At 52.7% G+C, this 20,697-nt stretch overlaps 1 protein-coding gene across 5 annotated transcripts in view; it reads left to right on the forward strand.

The window, feature by feature from the left end:
- Nucleotides 1-12,703, forward strand: part of NF2 (NF2, moesin-ezrin-radixin like (MERLIN) tumor suppressor) — a 79,229-nt gene extending 66,526 nt beyond the window's left edge. For all 5 annotated transcript variants that reach the window (XM_025474481.3, XM_025474482.3, XM_049101525.1 and 2 more), the window contains one exon: nucleotides 9,797-12,703. In XM_025474481.3, coding sequence (XP_025330266.1) covers nucleotides 9,797-9,847 — 51 coding nt within the window. In that variant the 3' untranslated portion in view covers nucleotides 9,848-12,703. The remainder of the gene's footprint in view (nucleotides 1-9,796) is intronic.
- The last annotated feature ends 7,994 nt before the right edge of the window (nucleotides 12,704-20,697 follow it).

Consider the following 20,697-nt stretch of genomic DNA (forward strand, 5'->3'; position numbering starts at 1 on the left):
AGAGTTGTGGTCAGTGTGAAGTCACATTGCTCATCGCCGGCACCCAGTAGATGAGCAGTCTGGTTGTTGAGTGAATTAATGGAATGATTGCTGCTTTCCTTTTGCAACAGTTCATCATCCTCCCAACATGCCTCGGCAATAGGGAGAATTTATTATGCCCAGTAATAACATCCTACCTCTGCTCCTCACCTGATCCCCAGCAGTATGCAAGCCAGTGAATCCACCGACACCTGACAGTCACGTAGGATGTGTCCTTTGGTGTCCTCGGCACAGTTTCTGCTATTAGGATAAAATAAGCTTATTGGAAGCTTTCTACCAAAAAGTGAGATCTGGCATAAGATAGATCTTATTTGCAGTTGTTATCCAAGCAAGAGAGGTTAGCTATTAAAGTCCCAGATGGGTCTCATTACAAGATGAATTCTATCTGTCAGTGGTTCCAAGAACCATAACATGAACCCCGATTTGTGTGTGATGCTTTTAGTTAGGCTCCTCTTTCTTCAGTTTTTGTAACAAATGTTGGCATCGAACACCCCACCACCAAGCAGTGCATGCCCTGAGGAGGGCAGTATGGCCAACACAGGAATTGGGCAGGCCAGGTAGATCATTAGTTCAGGTAGTGACCCCATGGTGCCCAGAAGACCATGGGGTGGAGCCACTTTGTGGCTAGCACAGGGTCCAGCAGAAAGTCCCTTTTTGTCTCAGCCCGTGCTGTCAGCTATGCCCACATATGACCATACCATTCTGTCTTGATAGGATTTCATCTTTCTTCTTTCTGTAATGATTCAGAACATTTAGATTCTTCAGGGGCCTGATTTTGACTGTCAGTTCTCACTGAGCTCTTATTGTAGACAAATGAGGTTTGATTTGTAGTCAAATTTGTACTGCTCCTAGGACATTCATAGAAACCTTTTTTTTTTTTTTTTTAAACGTCTTAACGTAAACCTGTTTTCAAAGTAGGCTGCCAGGTTCCAGTTAATCAAGAATTCTGATTACTCGAGGGTTAATAAAAGCATGGACTTGGCTTTTGATACAGCTGGATTTATCTCAGGATCACTAGATGAAATAATGGGGTTTTTGCTACACATGAAGTTTGATACCCTTTCCAGTGTCTGGACTTCAGTGGTCTCTGGGGCCAGTGACCATGCCTGACAAGCAGCCCCCTGCCTGTGCCGGGGTAGCTCTGGGGTTGTGCCTGCCACAGTCTGGGCCAAAGAGAACCTAGCTGAAGGGAAACACCACTGTGGGCTTTGGAAGCATGTCCAGCTAGCATGTGAAGGGCAGAGCTCCATCTACAAAGTCTGGGACAAGATATGTGAAGGCTGGCAGTGAACTGGAGAGTTTTCAGTGTGCTGAGAGCTATTAGTCTTGGTTCAAAGCAGCCTGCATTGATTTTTCTTTTGTTTTTCATGTTTTCTGATCATAGATTCTTTCAAGAAAAGAATGGTCCTACCTAGTTGGCTACCCCAGTGCAGACGTATTCCTCCTCCTCACCTTCAGTACCCTTCCGCCTCACCGTGAGGTCTCAGTATCTGACACTGTCTCCAAAGTACCCTCAGGGGCTGAGTAGCACTTAAACTAATTCCAGGGGTTTACCCTTGGGTTCAGGGGTTGCCATGTTCCCTTGGGATTGCCAAGAGGCTGTCTGGTCTGGTTAACTGAGGTTACCACTGTTCTGCCACTTACTTTCTCTGTAATTCTTTCTCTTGAAGCCCAGTGTCCTCACCTGTAAAGAGTGAATAAGACAGTCCCTAACCCTGCAGGATTGTGATAAGGATTAAATTACACAGGAAATAGTTCACCATAAGAGCTCAGCAATTAACTTCCATGTGTTTGGAGGTAAAAACTTTGAAAAAGCCCAAATTAACTTCACTGGTTCTTTTACTATCTGATTTGAGTTTGCAAGGGAATATTTTGCTCCTCCTGCTAATCTCAACTCCCTACATTTCCATTTTGTTCCCCCAGTTGATAATCAGTGCAACTGGTTTGGCATTTGCAACTAACTCATAGTGGCCCCTATTGATCAGAAGCTGCCCCTAAGAACCTAGATGCATTTCATTCTCAGTGAGAGCAACAGTGACACATGTTCCTGGCCTTTGAATCTTTTGAGTGAGGGAGATCTGGCAGTGAGGCTGAGGTGAGGGGGACACAGGTGTTGTGGGCTTCAGAGCCACAGTGCTGATGAGGTGAGCAGTGGCCAGCTGTGCTGCACACTTGGAAGGTGAAAATGCAGTCCTTGAGCTTGCACGTTTCAGGGTCTTGTTTCCATTCCCTCTCAAGGGACAGGTTTCACTCCCCGATCCTGAGCTGGTCTGCTCGTCATTTTTTTGCCCCTGATCTCCAAGGAAGCACAGGATTTCCAAGGAAATCGACAGATGGGAAATCATGGGGGTCACGGAGCTTAGAAAGCTTATTTTATTAGTAAATGGTTTGAGCCATCAGGGTCTAGCTGTGGTTTCTGCTGGTGGAAGAACACAAATGAGGAGCCTTGACAGTTCTGAAGCTGTAGCCGCCTCTTGGTTCAGGAAGACATAAAAGTCCAATGTCATCTTCAATTTGCACGGACTCCCCTTGGAGATGCAGGACTGGCGAAGTGGAGTAGAACACTTAAAACACCCAGGGAGGTGATAAATCACAGGGCGAGATTGAATATGCGTGAAAGGCATCTCCCACAATTAAAACAAACGGCCAGAGCCTCCCTGGTGACCTCTGGTCGCTCGCCTCTGAACGAGCTTTCTGTTGCTTGTGTGTGGTTAATGTGTTCAGCCCTTCCATGACCCCAGTCACTCGATGCCAGTGGCTCTGCTCGTTCTGGAGACTGGGCATTGTCTGGTGCAGCATCCGCTGCCCTGACATAAAAGGCAGCACACTGGCTACATGGCTCCAGAACCTTTCTTTTGTTGTTGTTGAAAGGTAGCAGAGGCCAGGCGAGGGGGGGGGGGGGGGGGGGGGCTGGGAGAAAAATGGGGGATGGATTAGCAAGGAGCAACAGCACAGCACGTGTGGATAGAAAACACATGGAAGAGAGTGCAGTGGCAAACTCTTCCCTGCTCTGTGGAAAGTCCAGGAAAGGCAATGGGAGACGTGGACTGGTCTCAGGGAGTTTGGTCTTCATGGACATGATGCCTGGGCTCAACTCCAAAGGCCACTTCTACTTCACACATGTACCAGCTAGAAGATGTCCAGGGGCCTCTTGACTGGAGAGGGCTCTTGCTTATTTCTGGTAGCTGTCTAGATAGAAGTTTCTGTCAGCCTCTTTTCTGAAAGACCATGACCTAGTTCCTCTTTTTGGTTGGGAGACTTTACCCAGTCAAGCAGTTGCCCTTTGGGGAGGTGTTGAAGAGCCTATGAAACCTGCTTTGCTCTCCTAGGATATTTTACAACCCTTTGAAAGTGCCTGATTACATTGCTGGGCCTTATTTGATGCAGTAAAACATCCCATTTGGTCCCTCAGCACTGAAGATGCGTTTCAGTGCAGCTTTCCTCCGGCACCTGATTTGTTACTGCAACAGTGGGAGGGAAGACGGGATGCAAACTCATTCTGCGGGCTTGAGGTTCTGTTCTTACAATCCTTGCCGTGATTTCCCTTCTGATATTGGCAATTTGGAAATGACATCAGCATATCTGCACCTTTTTGCTAAGGTACTCGGCGTGCAGAGTATGCTGTAGCCATGAGTTAGCCGCTACCTGCCCAGTGGGGTGAATCAGGCTGATTAGTCCATTTTCCAGATGAAGGAACGGAGTAGCAAAGGGCTAGGATCACTCAGGCAGCTCAAGACACAGGCACACATCCATTTCTAGGCATCGTCCTGCTTTAGGTCCCTAAAGGATTAATATACAAAAGAGACCCCTGGCAGATTTTTCTCTAGAACAGATAAAGAAGCTAATAACAAATTGAATGTGTTAATTGGGGTGGACTTGGCCTCTCATCCCACCTCTGCTTAGGGATAAGTGTGCGCACAGCTCTCATCCTGTGTATATCACCAGATGGCATTCGGTGCAAGCCGTCACTAGGCAAGATGGCAGAAATGCTTAATCTGGCCAGTTTACAGCAACTGTGCCCCTTCACTGGCCTTGCCCCCTCAGCTTGAATTTGGAAGGGGGACTGTTGATCACACCCGAAACCAAAGATTATGTTGGAATTTGCTGCTGCTGGATTTGGCTGTCACCTTTCTGCTCCAGAGTTGGCTTTCTCCTGGTGAATCCCAGCGCCAGAGAATCTGCATGTCCTTTTGAATCTGTGCCCTCCCCCGCTCCTTCATTTTCAGTATGTAGTGGAAGAGAGGAAGTATAACATGATTTTAGGGCTTGCATTTCAATTCCACTGCGTTTTTATGGGACATGCAGAGTCTCCAAGCCTAGAGTTATTAGGTTAGTATCTAAAATGGGTTCAGCATTGTGGGTCTTATTGTTTAAAATGGATTAGGCAGTCCCCCTCCCACCTTCCTTTCTCTTCCCTCGGGATGAGTGGATTGAGGCAAGGCCTCCAGAGACTAGTTGGAGGAATCCTGGCGCTCTGATTAGTTTTGTTCTCCCAGCTTAATTGTAGAGCTTCCTTTCTCTCATCATTGATAGCCGAAGTGGCTCTTGTGTCCTGCCCACCCCCACGCCACCCTTTTTTGCTTTAGGAACAAGATTATCACAATGCAGCCTTGTGAATCAATTTTCTCTATGTGCTGATGAAAGTGTAATTCATTCTTAATCAAGCAGCCTTGCTGCTGTAGGCTCCGTGCCGGAATACATTTAGTTACCCTCCCATCACTTTGGGAAATGATTCCCCCAAAAGGACTTTTAGAGGAGAGCTGGAATGGAAGGAGAGTTGGCAGCCAGCTTCTGTTGTGTTTTTCCAGCAGGGGGCACTCTTGGGAATGATGCTGAAAGATCCTTTGGAGCTGGCCAGCCACATTCTGCTGGGGGGTGGGGGGCAGGCTGGGAGGGTTTGGTGAGCCATTTCTCAGAAGTGGACAAGTGCTAAATCATCGCATCTTGATGGGCTGCCTGAAATGCTTACCCAGTGAGTAGGAACCAGTTGAGTCTGCATCTGGCGTGCATGCCTGGGTTAGGGAGAACCAGCTGGGCACCTGATCCTGCTAAGGCTTAAGAGGAGCCAACCTCCTGTCTTTTTAAGGAGACATATATGTCTCCCAAATCTGAACTTGTTGAGATTAGGTGGATACATCCAGTGGTCATACCACACACAGTTGTGATAGCTTGAAGAGGTGTAACTCTCCAAGTGGCTCCCTCTCCTGCCCTTTCACAGCCTGGTGGCTGTCACAAACAACTGGCAGTTTGATAGACAAAGGAGCAGGAGGAGAGGTGACTCCGCCAGGCTCCAGGCTGCTGGCGCTGGGCAAGAAGAAGGGTCCAGGCCCCACAGGTGGATCAGAGCCTCTGTAAGGGGAAAACCAAGTTGTATAGATCGCAGCAGGGCAAGCAAAGGAAGTTTGTCTCCTCAGAATGGAATTGGATTAGTGACAGACGTGAACAGCTGGTTCAGTCAAGAGAGAACTTAATTCCTCCTGTATTATTCACACGGCTGATTTTAATCAGATGTGAAGAGACAGCTAGCTGGAAGAGAGAAGCAGGTCAGCCCAGTGCCTGGTGAGGAAACTTCATGTTCTTTTAGTCATCTTTAGGGAACTGGCAAGAGCACTGCAGGTTGGGGGCTTTGTGCAGGGCCCATGTGATTTACTGCTTCTCGCGGGAGCTGGGCATGACCTCCAGGAGCTCTATGGCTGGTGCTTGTCTAGATTCAGCGTGGCTTTAGAACGATGCATGGCAGACGTGGTCAACTTGTGTTCAGACAGAGCTCTAGCCGCTTATCCTCAGAAGGAATCCAAGAAGGTAGACCGGAGTCCGCAGGTCCCAGAACGATACAGCCGTTGTCCATGAGGCCATGCTTCTCTACCCATGTCCTGACGCTTTTCTGCTTCACCTACTGAAATTGGGAGGAGACTGCTCCGGTCAGGCTTGGAGATAAGCCATGGCGGTGTGGGCATAGACCTCACACCCTGTGTACTTGGGAAATTACCCTCGCTCCTAGAGGCGGTGCCCCCCCACCCCAGCAGGTCAGGCTGGAGGGTTGGAGGGTGAGGGAGGGGTATTGCTGGGCCATCAAAGGGAGTGCTGGGTGGCGGTGGGGAGCTCGTGAGACTGGCTTCAGATCTCACAGTGTGACCCACAGGAGAGAGGTGAGGGCCTTCGTCAGGCCATCTCTGTGGTGCTGTGCGGAGAGAGCTAGGCCTGTCACTGAGCAAGAAGGCAGACCAAACGTTGACACGGACTCGTACACCTTAGGGCATGGGAGGGTAGCAGGGAAACCAGGACGCTGGTTGGCCGGTGTTCATGAGCACACAAAGACCCACAGAGGCAGTTTGTTTTATGAAGGCCTCGCTTTGTGCCATTATCCTCTGAGCCCTCCCCTTCTCTCTTATGAATACCTCCTGCCTGTAGCTGTACAGTAAACGTGACAGTCAGTAGGCCTTCTAGAAACAGCAGGTGGTGACACATCCCACAGGTGAGAGGAACCAGGCAGAGTGCAGCTGGGAGCTGCTGTCGGCAGTGCTGGGGCGGCCCTCCTGACCTCTGCCCCTGGGCTTCTGAGTCCTCACCCAAAGGAAAGAAGCCCAAGGCTTCTCCTTGCAGAGCCTCATCTTCAGTGCTTCCCCACCTGCTTTCCTGCATGAGCATAGGGAGAGCCGGCTGGCTCAGGAGGAGGACATTTTGATGTCTTAAGATAAAAGATGCTGCTGAAGGGGGGACCAGGCAGAGGCTGGGGTGCTGACTGGAAGGGTTCTAGCAGCAGATAGTGCGCTTGTGGAGGTAATTTCCTCAGACAGTAGAGTCCCTAAGGGAACTGGGTCCACCAGGAATCACACAGTTGTCAGGTGTGCTTGTGGGCCGATGCGGGAGGCTCCCAGTGTCCTCAGCACCAGCAGTCTTGTCAGCCACCTTTTCTGGTGGGTCTGTCTGGCCCTGTGGCAGCCCAGTGCCTTATGGAAGATTGTGCTGCTCTCTCCTCCTGCCGAGGCCATGTGTCTGCAGTGCTTGCCTCCTTCTGTGTGGCCGGAGTATTTGACTTTGCTACAAACCTTTCCATGGGCTGGGGTACAACTCCTGCTCTTGCAAGATAAGAGGTCAGGCTGAGCCCCTGCCATGCAGTGTCAGGTGGGGATCCAGGGAAGCATCTTGCCTACCCAAGGAGAGCTTTGCCTCCCAGCAAACACATGCTTGAGTAACTGGAATCTGGTGCTGCAGGAGCTGCCAAAACCTTCCCCTGGCACCTCGAGGGGACAGCCAGCACGCAACTCCAGTAGAGGATCCAGGAATTCTTGGAGTCAACGTTGTACAAACGGGCAGAAGGCTCTCAGAGGCCCCCGCAGCCTGGGCTTCCTGCCTAGGGAAGTGGCCAGGCCTCCTGGGGGCTGTGAAGGCCAGCACAGTGTGTGATCTTGCCTTCTGCACCCTCTCTAACCTGTACTCTGTCCTGCTCCCCCAACGGAAGGAGAGGAGTCAGAACTGGGGTTGGGGGGAAAAACATAGTGCTGTGATTAGTAATAGGAGCTGTTGAACTCTCAGTGCACATCATGCATGGTGCTGAGTGCTTCCCCAGTTATTCTGCATGTCCTCCTATAAGGAAGGGGTGCTACTACCCCTACTTCACGGTGGGCAGCAGAGGCCAAGTGACCTGCCCAGGGCCATCTACCTGCCCCGTGGCTGAGAATCAGGCACTGTGCCGGTGTTGACTCAGTGTGTGGAAGGGCTATATCTCCCTGTCCCCTGCAGGTGCCCTGTCCCCCTGAGGAGCCTACCTGAGGTCTTCTACGGGATTATGGAAGAAACCTGAGTGGAGATAATGGGTTTCACACCTTAAAAAAAGTGGGGGGGTTATTTGTTTATTTGAGAAAGAGAAAGAGAGAGTGCATGCATGAGTGGGAGAGGCAGAGAGAGAGAAAATCTCAAGCAGACTCCATGCTGAGCGCAGGGCCCAACATAGGGCTTGATCCCAGGACCCTGAGACCATGACCTGAGCTGAAACCAAGAGTCAGACTCTTCACCGACTGCACCACACAGGCACCCCTGAGTTTTATACCTTTTGATTTAAACTCTCCCTGAAAAGGATTTTGTCCCAGTGATTCTCAGGTTCTCTTTCTTCTTTCCTGGTTACCATTGAGTACCATTATCACAGAGCACGTAACTCCTGACCGTTCTCCTCTGACTGCATTTAGGGAGAAACCCATCTAAACTTGGCTCCCTCCTAGAGGGAGTTCTGCTTAAGCAAAGAAATGAAAGCTCTCTCCATTCTATTAGAGATGGGTTTTCCAGAGAGCTTCTGAAATTGGTTCCACTGAAGAAGACAGCTCAGACGCCTCTCTACACTTAGCTTGTTAGTCAGGAACTTCAAGGCCACAAGATTTGGCAGGGTTTAAAGAGTCGGCTCTCAAGCTGTCTCATTTGAGCACACTGACGCTGCCTGTGTTTGATGGAGAAGCGATAGGTTTTGAGGCTCCCTCCCCCACCCTTTAGAGAGCTGAGATAGTACCAAGGACTTTTTAGATTTAGAGACTGCCAGAGGTCGAGGGAATGGGCCAGACTATCCAGCCAGCTTCTGTGATTTAACTCTAGAGAAAAGAGGCTCAGAGAGGTCAAAGGTATCCACTGAGGCCATGCAGCAAGCTGGTGACAGAGGAGAGTTAGTGCCTGGGCCGTCTCAGCCCTATGTGGAGTTTTGCCATTCCCATGCATCAGACCATTTCTGTTAAGCCTACGTCTTATTCACTCAACAAACATTGAGCTGCTACTAGGTATGAAGCAGTAAGCTAACTGGGTTTGGGAAATATGAAGATGAACAGTACTCCATGTCTCCCTTCCCTGAAAACCCTGCTTTGTGAGGTCTAGGAACTGGATGTAGAACACACAGTCTCCCCCAAGTAGGTGATTTCTGGAGGGGCCCAGAGCAGGGCACTGGAAGGGGCCTGTGGTGGATGCTTCTGTTGGGGAAGCTACTGGGAAGTGGCCTCCTGTGTCAGGGGATGAGGATTCAGCATGTCAGGGTCACAAATTCTAGTACCTTTTCCACCCTACCAAGAGCTCAAGCCCTGATCGCTTCCCTCCCTTCTGCCCCCACCAGGTGCTCCTCAGGGCAGCATCCTTCCTGGGAAGGCCTTATAGTAAGTTTCCAGACAGAGCGCTACCCCGTGGGCATGGTCCTCCTTGCCCAAACCAGTCCTATCTAGAAAGCTCATCGCCTCCCAGCTTGTAGATGGAAACCCCCTCTGAGCTGCTGGGTCATGGACAAGTCTGCTTTGGGGCCACCTGGGGAACAGCATTGGAAGGGTCTCCCTCCTCCTTGTCTGTCACAGGCCTGCCTTGCCTGAGGCTTGTATGCCAAGCTGGTCCTCTGAGCCCTGGAGAGGATGAGCATCCCCGGCTGACATGACCACAGGCAGGGCCCCACAGAGGCACATTAGAGACTCTTGTAGATGAGAATGTGAGACTAATACAGTGTCCAGGGGATCTGCTGCCCTCTGTGAAAAGACGGTGATGACATTTTCCTGCTGACATGCTTCTGTCCACCAGCCATCTCTCCTGGCATGTCCTCATTTGTCACTTCCTAATGTGAGTTCCTGGGCAAATCTGGAAACTTACTTGGGATTGGGCGCCAGCTTCTTCAACATCTATCTGAGCGTCTTCCCTTTCACTCCAAACCAATCCCGAGATTAGTCCCCAGGGCAGGACAGCACCTGTCATGAAAGTAGAAATCCAGCCCCCTTTCAACTTCTTCTCTGCTTCTTTGCAGCTCACCTTGCAGAGCGCCAAGTCCCGAGTGGCCTTCTTTGAAGAGCTCTAGCAAGTACCCAGCCACCCCAGGATCTGTCACATCTGCTGCTCCTGGCACCAGAGGGATGGGTCAGACACCGTGGGAGTCATCATAGGTGGGCCGGCTGGGAGCTTCTGTGGAAGCTCTGGAACTTTCCCCAGCTGAGTGGAGAGCCCAACCCCCTTCATGTGCAATTGCCTTGAACTGTGACCTGCAGAGAGCTCTCTCGTGGGGTTCTAGTTCTTTTTAAAATGTTTAAATATTTGTCTTTCCTCATCCATCTAATGTGAGGTTCCATACTTCCTTTGTCAAAGGTGCCCTGGGGTGTGTGTCCCACTGTCCAGTGCTGACCTCCACAGCCCAGGGAAGTGGCTGTAGGGAGTGAAGTGCACAGGAGCCCTGGAGACAGGGAGGCGGCTGGTGCCACTGTCCCTACCCCACCCTGGGTTCAAAACATTCATCTCCTCCACTGGTGAGGACCTGGCATGCGAAGAAGTATGGTTCACCCAAGCCCAGGCCCAGAGCGACCTGCCTGCCAGCCTGCCTGCTGCATATCATCGGTGAGCTGACCTGTGGCTCATGACAAGCCACACGATGGGTCCTCAGCCCAGGCACGCCTGAGGCTACACTCTGGCTGCCAGCTGGTGGGGAATGGGAAAGGCAGCTGGGACTGGGGGAAGACTTTAAGCAGGAGCTGTGATGACAGGCTGGCTGCCAGCAGAGGGGCTGGGAGGCCAGCAGAGCTGTGTAGGAATCTGCTCCATACCAAATACTCACTCCCCTCCTTTTGTCACCTCAGACCAGTCTGAGAGGCAGGCAGGAGCTGTGTGTCTTCCTCACCCCCCTTCAGCCTTAACCTTTCCTGCCTGCGGCGGCCAGGGAGCTCCCTGGTCACGTTGTAGTCAGCACTTGGTAGCCCGGCCAGGGTCCATTAGGGCTCTGAGGTCCCACAGGTACTCCTTGCTGAGGCCCCAGTCTTGTGGCTGACCATGTGCCAGCAAGCCCTTCCTAAGCCTTGATTGTAGTGGGCCTCCTTTTGGTGTTGCCCTTGTACACCAGGCGGCCCTTTATTTTATATTCTCCCTTGGGCCGTGTAGGTCCCTTGTGCTCCTCTCAGCACAAGCCAGATGCACAAGCCAAGTATCCACTCACTGTTGGTGCTCTTCACCTGCTGTACACAACTCCCTACCACCGGAGCAGCAGCAGGTCACAGAGCCACCTCCATGGGGCTATTTTCTTGTCCTTTCTTTTCTCTGGTTTGGTGGTGCTGCTGTGATCCACCAGCCATTCAGATCCTTCTAATGGGACTGCTACATAGAGCAGGAGATAAGTCTGAACCAGCAAAAAGAGGCTTATTAAGTGAGGACATGTAAGGGCCTGGAGTTTTCCTGAGAGCAGGGGTATCTCTGGCCGTGCTGTGCGGTTTTGAGAAACTCAGAAGCTCACAAAAGATCCTGCCATCTTTCCACAGTCAGGCTGACCTAATGGTATCCCAGGCTAGCCACTCCCCTACTGGGCCACCTTGCCCTAAGGAAGCCAGCTGTGTGCATCACCCACTCCCCTTAGGACAAGCAGGGTGTAACTCTACATCTGGACACTAAGTGTGGATGGCTGTGGCTGAGTTTCCTTGTGTCTCCTTGTCCCTCAAAATAAGCCTCTTCCCCCAAGATGTCCCAGTGAAGGGAAGCGTTTGTAATGTAGGGCCTGGCTCTTGTATTGAGGCTCTGTCTCCCCAGGCTCACCACCCATCCTTCAGTTTCTATGACGAGTTACTTTCCTCCTGACCTGTAAATTTAATCTGTAGCAGTGGCTGTGGGCACAGGAGCATGGTAGTGGTTTATATAAATGTTGTCAGGCTTTTTTTTTTTTTTTTTTTTTTTTTTATTTAACTGCTGTGTGTGTGTTCCAAGTCCGGGAAATGCCGAGCCATGTGGCCACAAGGGAGCCAGCTGGCATCTGAGCTGTGGCAGGAGCACCCTCGGGCCCGAGAGCAGACTTGGGGAAGGGGGGCCAGGGAGCCTTGCTCATCCAGGAACACTTCAGCTCTCCTTGGAGGCAGAAGCTGGTGTGTACCTCCCAAAGAAGCCTAGGTGGAGAGGATGGTGGCCCTCAGAAAGGTCTTGAGCCACAGTGGAAGGAAAGGGAATGAAAGAGGAGCTTGGTTTTCAGGGACTTGTGCCTATAGCTCAAGTGACTGTGGTCTTTTCAAGTGAACACAGGGCATGGGAGCTTATTAAGTAAGGAAGCCTCTGAATTCCACTGAGAGCAGGGCCCCAGCCGCAAAGATTTCATTAGGAGCTCTTCTGACAGTTCTTGGGCTGCCCAGCTAGTGACACTCCGTGAGGCTGCACTGTTGGCCCTTAGCTGTTCTGCACAGACCACCTCGTTCATCCTGACTGAGGCCCTGCCTCAGCCCCAGCAGGGCTTTGACCTGTGGCATCCACTCAATTATGTACCCGCCAGACCCTGCTAGACGACACCCTGTGGCATTACATAACACTTCTTAAGTGACCATGTTTTGTAATCTTGGGGACCGGCTTCTCTCTCCCTCTCTTTTCTCTTTTAAATCAAAACAGCAAACGCAGGGGCTGACAAGCAGGACAGTGACTGAGTGTTGCTTGCTGACAGGGCTGGGGCATTGCAGCCCCCGGAGGGGCCGCCTCAGTGGGGAGACAACCTCTCCCAGCTGCCCTGGGGCCAGGTAGGCCCCTCGTGGGCTTCCAGGGAAGCTCCATCCGTTTTCAAAGATGTCAAACCACACTTGTTCCAGTGGGGCCTGAATCTTGCTTCCCGTCAGGGCCAGACCATGGAAGGCTATTTTCTATTCCGGGGGATTGTTGTAATTTAAGTGATTGTTTTAATAAAAATTCTAAGCTGTCAAAAGTATCTCGGGATTCCTTGGTTTGCTTGTTTCCCAGCCATTGAGGTGGCAAGATGGGCTGGGTGGTAGGCAGGCTCTGAGGAGATGGGGCTTCCGCCCTCCCTGACCACTCTGGACTTCAACTTCAGCCCATGTTGCAGTAAGAGAAGGATCACCTTTTTCAGGCCAATGACAGCACCGCTTACAATACTTTCACCCGGGAACACCCTTTTCCCCCAGTGGGGCACTCAGGGTCTGGGAGAGAGCTCTGGACAGGGTCCCAGTGCCTGTCCTCAATTCCAGACCTGAAAACTAGTGCCAGACTGGGCAACCCCTTCAGGTGCTTCTGCTTTCAGGCACCCCCATTCTGAGCTCTGGAAGAGGGGGTTGGTAATGGGGGCTTGCAGAGCCAGTGGGGGCCCTGGGCACTGTCTACAGGACAAATGAGGCCTGTATTGTCACAGGACCACATGACATTCACACTTCAAGTTGGGAAGCATTGCTGCAGAGCTTATGTTTTTTTGTTCTGTTTCTATTTTTTCAATCAATACAAATCCTTTAAGACCACAACTACTATAAGACAACTCTATCTCAAATCATGCAGCCTAAAATGAAAGATTCAGGTGGCACAATGTGTTATCAGGACTTCTCAGGGACCACAGTGCTGTCTGCCACGTGTCAGAATACATTTCTGTCTCCATTGTACGGGCCAGTCATGAAAAAAAAACCTATCAGAATACACAAATATTTCCAGGAGTTGGAAGATAAATGTAGATAATTTTAAAAATATATTCTGGAAAGATATGTTTGAAGTTGTAAAATTAGAAAATTGCAAAATTTGTAGACAACATTTTGTTTTAAATTTATAAAATTAGGGGCAGCCCGGGTGGCTCAGCAGTTTGGCACCGCCTTCAGCCCAGAGCCTAATCCTGAAGACCCAGGATCAAATCCCATGTCAGGCTCTCTGCATGGAGCCTGCTTCTCCCTCTGCCTGTGTCTCAGCCTCTCCCTCTCTCTCCCTCTCTCTCTCTCTCAATCTCTCTCTGTCTCTCAGGAATAAATAAATAAAATCTTTTGTTTTAAATTTATAAAATTAGTAACTAATTAGATAAAGGCACTTCACTTATTTAAAATGTAGACTATGTTATTTTTAGTGATTAGAAATAGTTTGATTTCCTATACAGTGCAAGCTAGAGAAAGTACTTCATACATACTGGTCATTTTAAGCTGCCCAGACAATATTTTTGCCTCACTTTTTAAAGCCAATCCCTGACCCCCTCGCCAAAGACAGTAATATGTTCACACAGATGCTGAACACTTAACTCCATTAAGTGGAGTTAGAACTAATAATAATATTACCTGGTATTTTGGTACTGGGGAGACCAGTTGAATTCTCTGCTTTTTTTTTTTTTTTTTTTAACTTCATTTTGACGGTGCTATAAACCCAAGGCTGCTGGCCAGACCTTTGTGCTTAGTAGCGCTTGCAGCCCGGTCCCACGGGGTCCCGGAGAGGCTCCCTCCGACCTCCGTGCCAGCACTTGGTCCGTTGCATTTGGTCCTCACCTGACAGTTGAGTGCCTGGCGGCTGTTCCCAGGGCTGCCCACCCCAAGAAGCCTTTGCGTTGAAGGAATGGATAGGAAGCCACCCACGTACAATGATGAATCCTGGCAGCAGGACTCTGGGTGCAAAGGTATGGGTGCAACCATGTCGAAATCTCATTTCTTGCACATCTGGGGAGGAGAAAGTTGAGCTGCCCCATCTCCCTCTGTCCCCCTCTCAGCCAGCCCAGGCCAGCAAGAGGCCAAGGGCTCCTTTCCCCTCTCGGCGGCGATGGGGCTCCCTGGCAGCCTGTCATTGCTGCATTATGGCAGGTTGCTGCGGCCGCAGTCTCGGCTCTGGTGGGGAGTCAGGAGCTCGCTTACAGGGAGACGGCTCGGTTCATCAGCCCCGAGACCTGCTGAGCTGACTCAGAGCGGAACCCTCGCCTCGTCCTCTCCTGGTGCCCACTTGATGCCCATCTCACTGGGGTGGCAGCCTCAGAATAGCACCTGGCATGCTGCCTCCGAGCCGAAGAAATCAAGACATCTCCTGAAGAGTGCCGCAGTCAGAGCGGCGAGCCTGCCTCGCCCTCCCTCCGAGAAGCCCTTGCTCCTGGCTGCCCCCTTCCTGCTGGGCCAGGGGCTCTGCTTCCCCAAGCCCGTTTCCCCCTCTGAAAAGAAGGTTGGCGATGACATCTCTGGGCACCTCTGGCATGTTGTCAGAATAACGTGGAAGACCAGAAGCAAAAAAATACTCAGATTTCTAAGAAAAAGAGTGAGGATATGTGGCAATTATTATCATTATTTACAAGTAATAGGGGAGCGGCGCTCATGAAGAAACAATTTTTTTTTTTTTCTTTACACCCAGCCATGGAGAGGGCTAAAGAAACCACTAGCTGAAGTTCTCAGCCCCTTCTGACCTGGAACTCAGACCTGGGTTCAAATCCCTCCTCAGCGACTTGCCAGCCCTGTGACCCCAAGCCAAGTTACAGGGTTTTATGGGGATTCATAAGAGAGCTCCAAGCACAGTGCCACTCGGTGAGGGTGGCTCTTTACCTGGATGCTCCTTTGTGGGGGTAGGGGTGGGCATGCAGGGAGAAGCAGAGAAAAGAGCAGTAGTGACCCAGAGGAAGCCCTGGCTCTGAAGGGTCAAGCCCACCAGTGGCCCCCACGTGGGCCTCATCTCTCCACCTGCACGGGGAGCTTAATGAACCTGCATCTGGCCTGTTTGTCCTCGCTGTGTTTGCCCAGTGCCAGCTGCAAAGCCCCGGAGATGATAGATAACCCGGCTGGGGCTGCACGGAAAGGATGTTCTGGTTTTGTCACATTAATACCCGCTGCTCCGGTCAATAATTTACCGGAGGCTCAGGAGGAGAGAGGGGCTGGGTGGGCAGTGCTGGCTCTGCACCTGGAGCCCTTCCTGAGCCTGTGGGTGCCCGGGCTGTAGAAAACCCAACCACAGACACCAGGGAGGCACGCCAGTGACCTAATTTTCTCTTATCAGGCATAAGGAAGAAGTCCCCATGGAGTCTTGCCCATTTCTAATATAAATAATGTAATTCCCCCGCCTGCCTGCTAGGGGAGGAAGGGGCAGTCTTTGATCTGAAGGAATTAATTCCGTAAACAAAAGGGAAGAGGCTTCGGAGGTGTCTCCTTATGGGCACCTGCGGTGCCATTTGCCCTGAGAGAAAGGAGTTAAACGCAGGCAAGTGAAGTGGATGGGGGCGGGGCAGCCTCCCGCCACTACCCCCACCCCTGGATCTCCCTCTGTCCCCCGCTGAGCCTAGAGACACCTTTCCTCGGTTCCAGCTGCAGGCCAGCCCATGTATGGTGTCCCCCTCCCCCTCCCTAGACTGGCCCAGCTGGGACCCCTGGCAATTTTCAATGGAGGATAATTCTGGGAGAAATATGTGTGCCAAATCTGCTTGGTCTGGGATATGCAGCTTAGCCCCGGGACCCCAGGCCCAAGGAGGACACCCTCCCTGTCCCTCTCTCTGCCACAGGATAAAGGGGCCTGTGGCTGGCAGAACCATCCAGACTGTGTCCCACAGAGGGCAACTCAGCCTTCCAGCCTGCACTTCAGGAGAGCAGGCCTTGGGGCATGGTCCTTTAGAGGCTCTCTGCTTGCCGCTATATGGCCTTGAATAAGTCCCTTTTCTCTCTGGGCTTCCAGTCCTTGGCTATAAGGTCAGGTTTGAACCAGAGGAACTCACACTCGCTTTCTTATTCCAATAGTCTTCGAATATCGAATATCGTATTTCTAAAGGAATTCCTCAGCTGATCTCCCCGGGCCTTTCCATGCAGCCCCAAGCCAGTTTCACTCTCCCAGGGAGCCCAATAGGAAGTGAGTGACCCCCCTGGTATCCCACAGGATCAATCACAGCCAAGAGCTGGACAAGAATGGGGTGCCCTGCACAGATAGCCAGGCTCGCCCCGGTCCCTTCGGGCTCCACGCTCCTCTGGCACAAATGAGGGACTGGCGATTGTGGAGTCGGCCCCCAAGTTAACATGCAGGGCAGTGGGCACCGGGCCAGGGGGCTGCCACCGCCACCCTGGGCTTTCCCACCGCCTCCTCCTGAGCAGCGCCCCGGCTCCTGGCAACCTCTGGAAGAGGATGAGGTGGCGGTAGCCGCGCCGCTGCACCGTGGCAGTTGCTGTGCCCTGAAGCCCATGGGGACTTCCCTTCTTTGCCCACACCTACATCCCTCCCCCAGCCTTCTGCTCCCAGCCTGAAGTTCCTGAAGCTGAATCTATTAAGTCCTTCATATTAGCCAGCAAAGGGGGAAACAACCCTCTTTCATCTTAACTGGAGTGAATTTGCATTAACACCTGGGGAGTTCTGTTTGCCTTGAGAAAGCACATTGCTATTCTGGGCTGCACACGCTGCGGAGTTAGTCGCAGTATCCTATTCTTTTATTAATACGGCTTTTCTCTCCTCTGTCCTCTTTCCCATGGAAGAGAGAGAGCGGCTGGGGATGCCAGGGCTCCCCGCCCCACGTAGAACCATCCAGGGAAACTCGGGAAAGGGGGGCAGGGAGCAGGTGCCAGGTGGAGGGGCACTGTTTCCAGACAAGGCAGGCCTGTGAGCTGGTCCCCTGCTCTCTGAGAGGACATTCGGCTCCAGGGACAGCCCCCGCCCCAGGCCAACCCAGGACCCCCATCCGCCCAACCTGTGCTGGGGCCAGTCCGTGCTGTGCTGGGCGTAGGGTAGAGAGGCCCGAGGTCTGGTAAGGCAGTGACTGAGTAGACACCACCTTGGAGCACCTTGGGCAGTGAGGGAAGCCAGGAGATGCTGATAACTCGGGGATGGCTCCCATGGGGCTGAAGGGCCCCAGCAGGCACCATGTGGAAGTCATAGCATTATAGGCAGGCCTGACTCAGGAGCTCCTGCGTGTCTGCCCCAGGGGTGCTGGCCCCAGACCCTCCAGCAGCAGGCCTGATGTCAGCCACCCTCACATGCTGTCAGCCAGTAACTCCTTCGTGTGACTTAGGAGGGTTGCACCTGGGAAATGTTGAGTCTAGGTTGGGTGTGGGTTGGACAGATCTTGGTTTTCAAAGGAAGTTCTAGAAGGAGAGAAAGGGGGTACGGGATAGGGAGGAACCGTAAGCAGCAACACACCTGCCCTCAGTCCTTCTTGCTTTCTAGTCTTGCAGGATGCCCAGCTCCTCCCCAGGTCCAAACCTGGAGGGGACTTGCACCCCGTCTCCCTCCACACAGCACTCATTGGCCAGAGCCAGGATTTGAAGGCTGAGGGCTGCTGAGAGTCCAAGATGAGCAGTAGAATAGCCACACACCCCCAGCCTACCCCCCACATCCTACCTCCTGCTTCCTGGCAGTCCCAGGAGACAAGGAAGGGGAGGAAGATACAAGGAAGACAGGTGGGCCACCCATCTCCTTTGGGGTCTGGAGATGAGCAGAGGCAGGGTCCCTTGAGGACTCTAGGTGGCATAGCAGAGCGGGGCAGAGGGGGGCGGGGTTCCTGCTTCCAGTGCTGCTCTGTGGAGAGGGCTTGGCCTCTCAACCCTCACACTCCTTCCCCGCGCGATGGAATCGGTTCCCAGTGACCACAAGGTCACAGATACCAGGTTCTGAGCCAGTGCCTGTTGCAGTGAGAGTTTATTAAACAAGATCGGCCACTGTGTGGTTATAGCTATTTACTCTTAGCTTGTTCTGGACTCAGTTATCAAAGGAGACAGCTCAGGGCAGCAGGAGCTTTCGTGGGCCAGGAGGGGATCTCCCAGAGGTCAGCCGCCTGCTTGTGTGCCTGGGGCAGCTGTGCCTCTCTCCAGACCTCCCTGAGCTTACCCCCAATGAAGGGAGGAGGGGACTGTGGCCGATGGTGGGGTGGGGTTAGGGGAGCCCTCCCAGCACTGGGGCTCAGACTCTTTGTAGATTGACAGCAGGACAGAGGCTGGTAGTGGCAAATGTCCCTGAGTGGGTCAACAGCTGCAGCTGGTTGGCACAGTCTCTTGGGACCTGAAGGGGTGTCTGGAGGGTCTGGAAACCCTGCGCCAGCATCAGCATTCCATGGGCATCCCCGGCCCCTCTGGCAGCCTTCCCACCCCTACTCTTGTCAACTGGGCCCATGCCAGGTGCCATGACCGTTCTCTCTAGTGACATTTACCAGCTGGGAAGTAGCCACTGAGATGTGAAATCAGTGCCAGCCTGGGGCTAGCCCACTTCATTACAGCCGGCTCTGCTCCACTGGGTAGGTCAGTACAGGCCAAGCATAAGCCCCCTCCCAGAGCCCCAGAGCCCCCCAGCATCTTCTGGCCAGTCCAACACCAGGCCTGGCTCAGGAGAGCAGGCTCTAAAACCCACTCTAGTGGGGCAACCCTGTCTGTCTGGGGTCAGGGCCACTGGGTCCCCTTAGTACCTGCTCCAGCCAGGCACCAAGGAGTGTGAAAACAATAGCATGGATCTGTGTTGGCCTCGGCATACTTGGTCTCTCTCTTCATTCCTTAGTGGCGCCAGGAGGGCCACATTCACCACTGTACACACCAGGGCTCAGTTCATGGCAGCAGCTCCCAGGTAGGTCCCTACCTGGTGGCATCATGAGGCCTCATGAGAGACCTGTGCAGTTCCACTGCTCCCGTGGAAGATGGGAGGAGACTGAAGCTCAGGGTGCCCATCCTACCTCCGCCTCCAGCCTGGGATCCTTCTGCTTCTCAGCTTCAGAGGAGAGTTCCTCCCTCCGGCCCAGCTCAGCATGGATGGAACACAGTATCCTATCCCTTCTATCTGCGAGTGGCCATGCACTTTCTGAAGGGGCTCAGCAGAGGGGCCAAGCCCAAGGCAGGACAGGTATGGGATGGGCTGTCTGGGGGTGGGATCAGATTCTGGGAAGAGAGGCTCTAGCCCTGGCCTCGTCCCCACAGTACAGGTGGAATTGAGGATTCCGGGTTGGGCTTAGCCTTGCTGGAGTACATACACTTGTTCATTCCTGAGTCTCCCACTTGGCAGCTCGTCATTGAGCCATACCTGGCTGGGACATGTGGCCCCGAGAGGGTGGAGAGAACACGAGTCCTGGGTGCACACCTGGGCTCCGCCTCACCCCAGCTGGGGATCTCCAAGCAGGTCACATCAGCACTTTGAGCTCCAGTTCTTAAAGCTGGAAAATAGGGTCACTGATGTCCGCCTTGGATGAGGAAATGAGACAATTTACCTTAAGTGCTCAGCACTGCACCTGGCCCCAAGCGTGCCCTGTGGCTGCCGGGGAGTACACGCTACCCGGAGGATGCTGTCTGTGCTGCCACAGCCTCACTTATGTAGCACGTGGGATGCAAAACTCAATCCTGATCCGCCTGTAACCTCCAGAACACCTGGGGTAAGCAGGTGGCCAAAACCTTGTGCGCTTTTCCCCTTGCCCCTGTCCAGAGCCTGGCACTGAGTAGGTGCTCAGTACATATTTGCTGAGTGAAGGAAGGGGTCTCAGTTTCCCCATCTGTGGAATGAGGATCCTGATCCCCACTCCCTAGGCCGTTGTGCAATTCAGGTGAGATGCTAGCTCAGAAAGCGTTGGCTTTTATAATTAAAATGCTGAGGAGGAGGGAGCCCGTGACTTCCCAGCAAACCAGCTGGGGGGCTGGGAGAGAGTCTGGGGCACGATGCCCCCTGGCCAGCTGGTTGGGTCAGCTGAGCTGTAACCACCAGGGACCTGGTCATCACTCAGCCACCCCCTCCCCCAACCCTTCTGGCCCAGAGGAGCATCCATCAATGTCTCCTTCTCCCTGATGCCCAATGAGCCAGTCCCGCCTGAATCTGCGGGCCCCGCCACTTGCAGCCGCCCTGCCTCCTCCTCTGCCGTCTGCTGGAGGAGATGGGACCAGGTAAGGGGCAAGAGGCAGGCAGGCACGGGCCTCACCTCCATGAATTCTCTCTTCCTCTAGGTGAGGAAGCACTGCTGTGTCCCCATCTTAAGGATGAAGACATTGGCTCTGAGAGGCCAGAGACTTACCCAGGATCCCAGGAGTGAGTCCC

Source organism: Canis lupus, chromosome 26, assembly GCF_003254725.2.
Source record: "Canis lupus dingo isolate Sandy chromosome 26, ASM325472v2, whole genome shotgun sequence".
Taxonomy (NCBI): domain Eukaryota; kingdom Metazoa; phylum Chordata; class Mammalia; order Carnivora; family Canidae; genus Canis; species Canis lupus.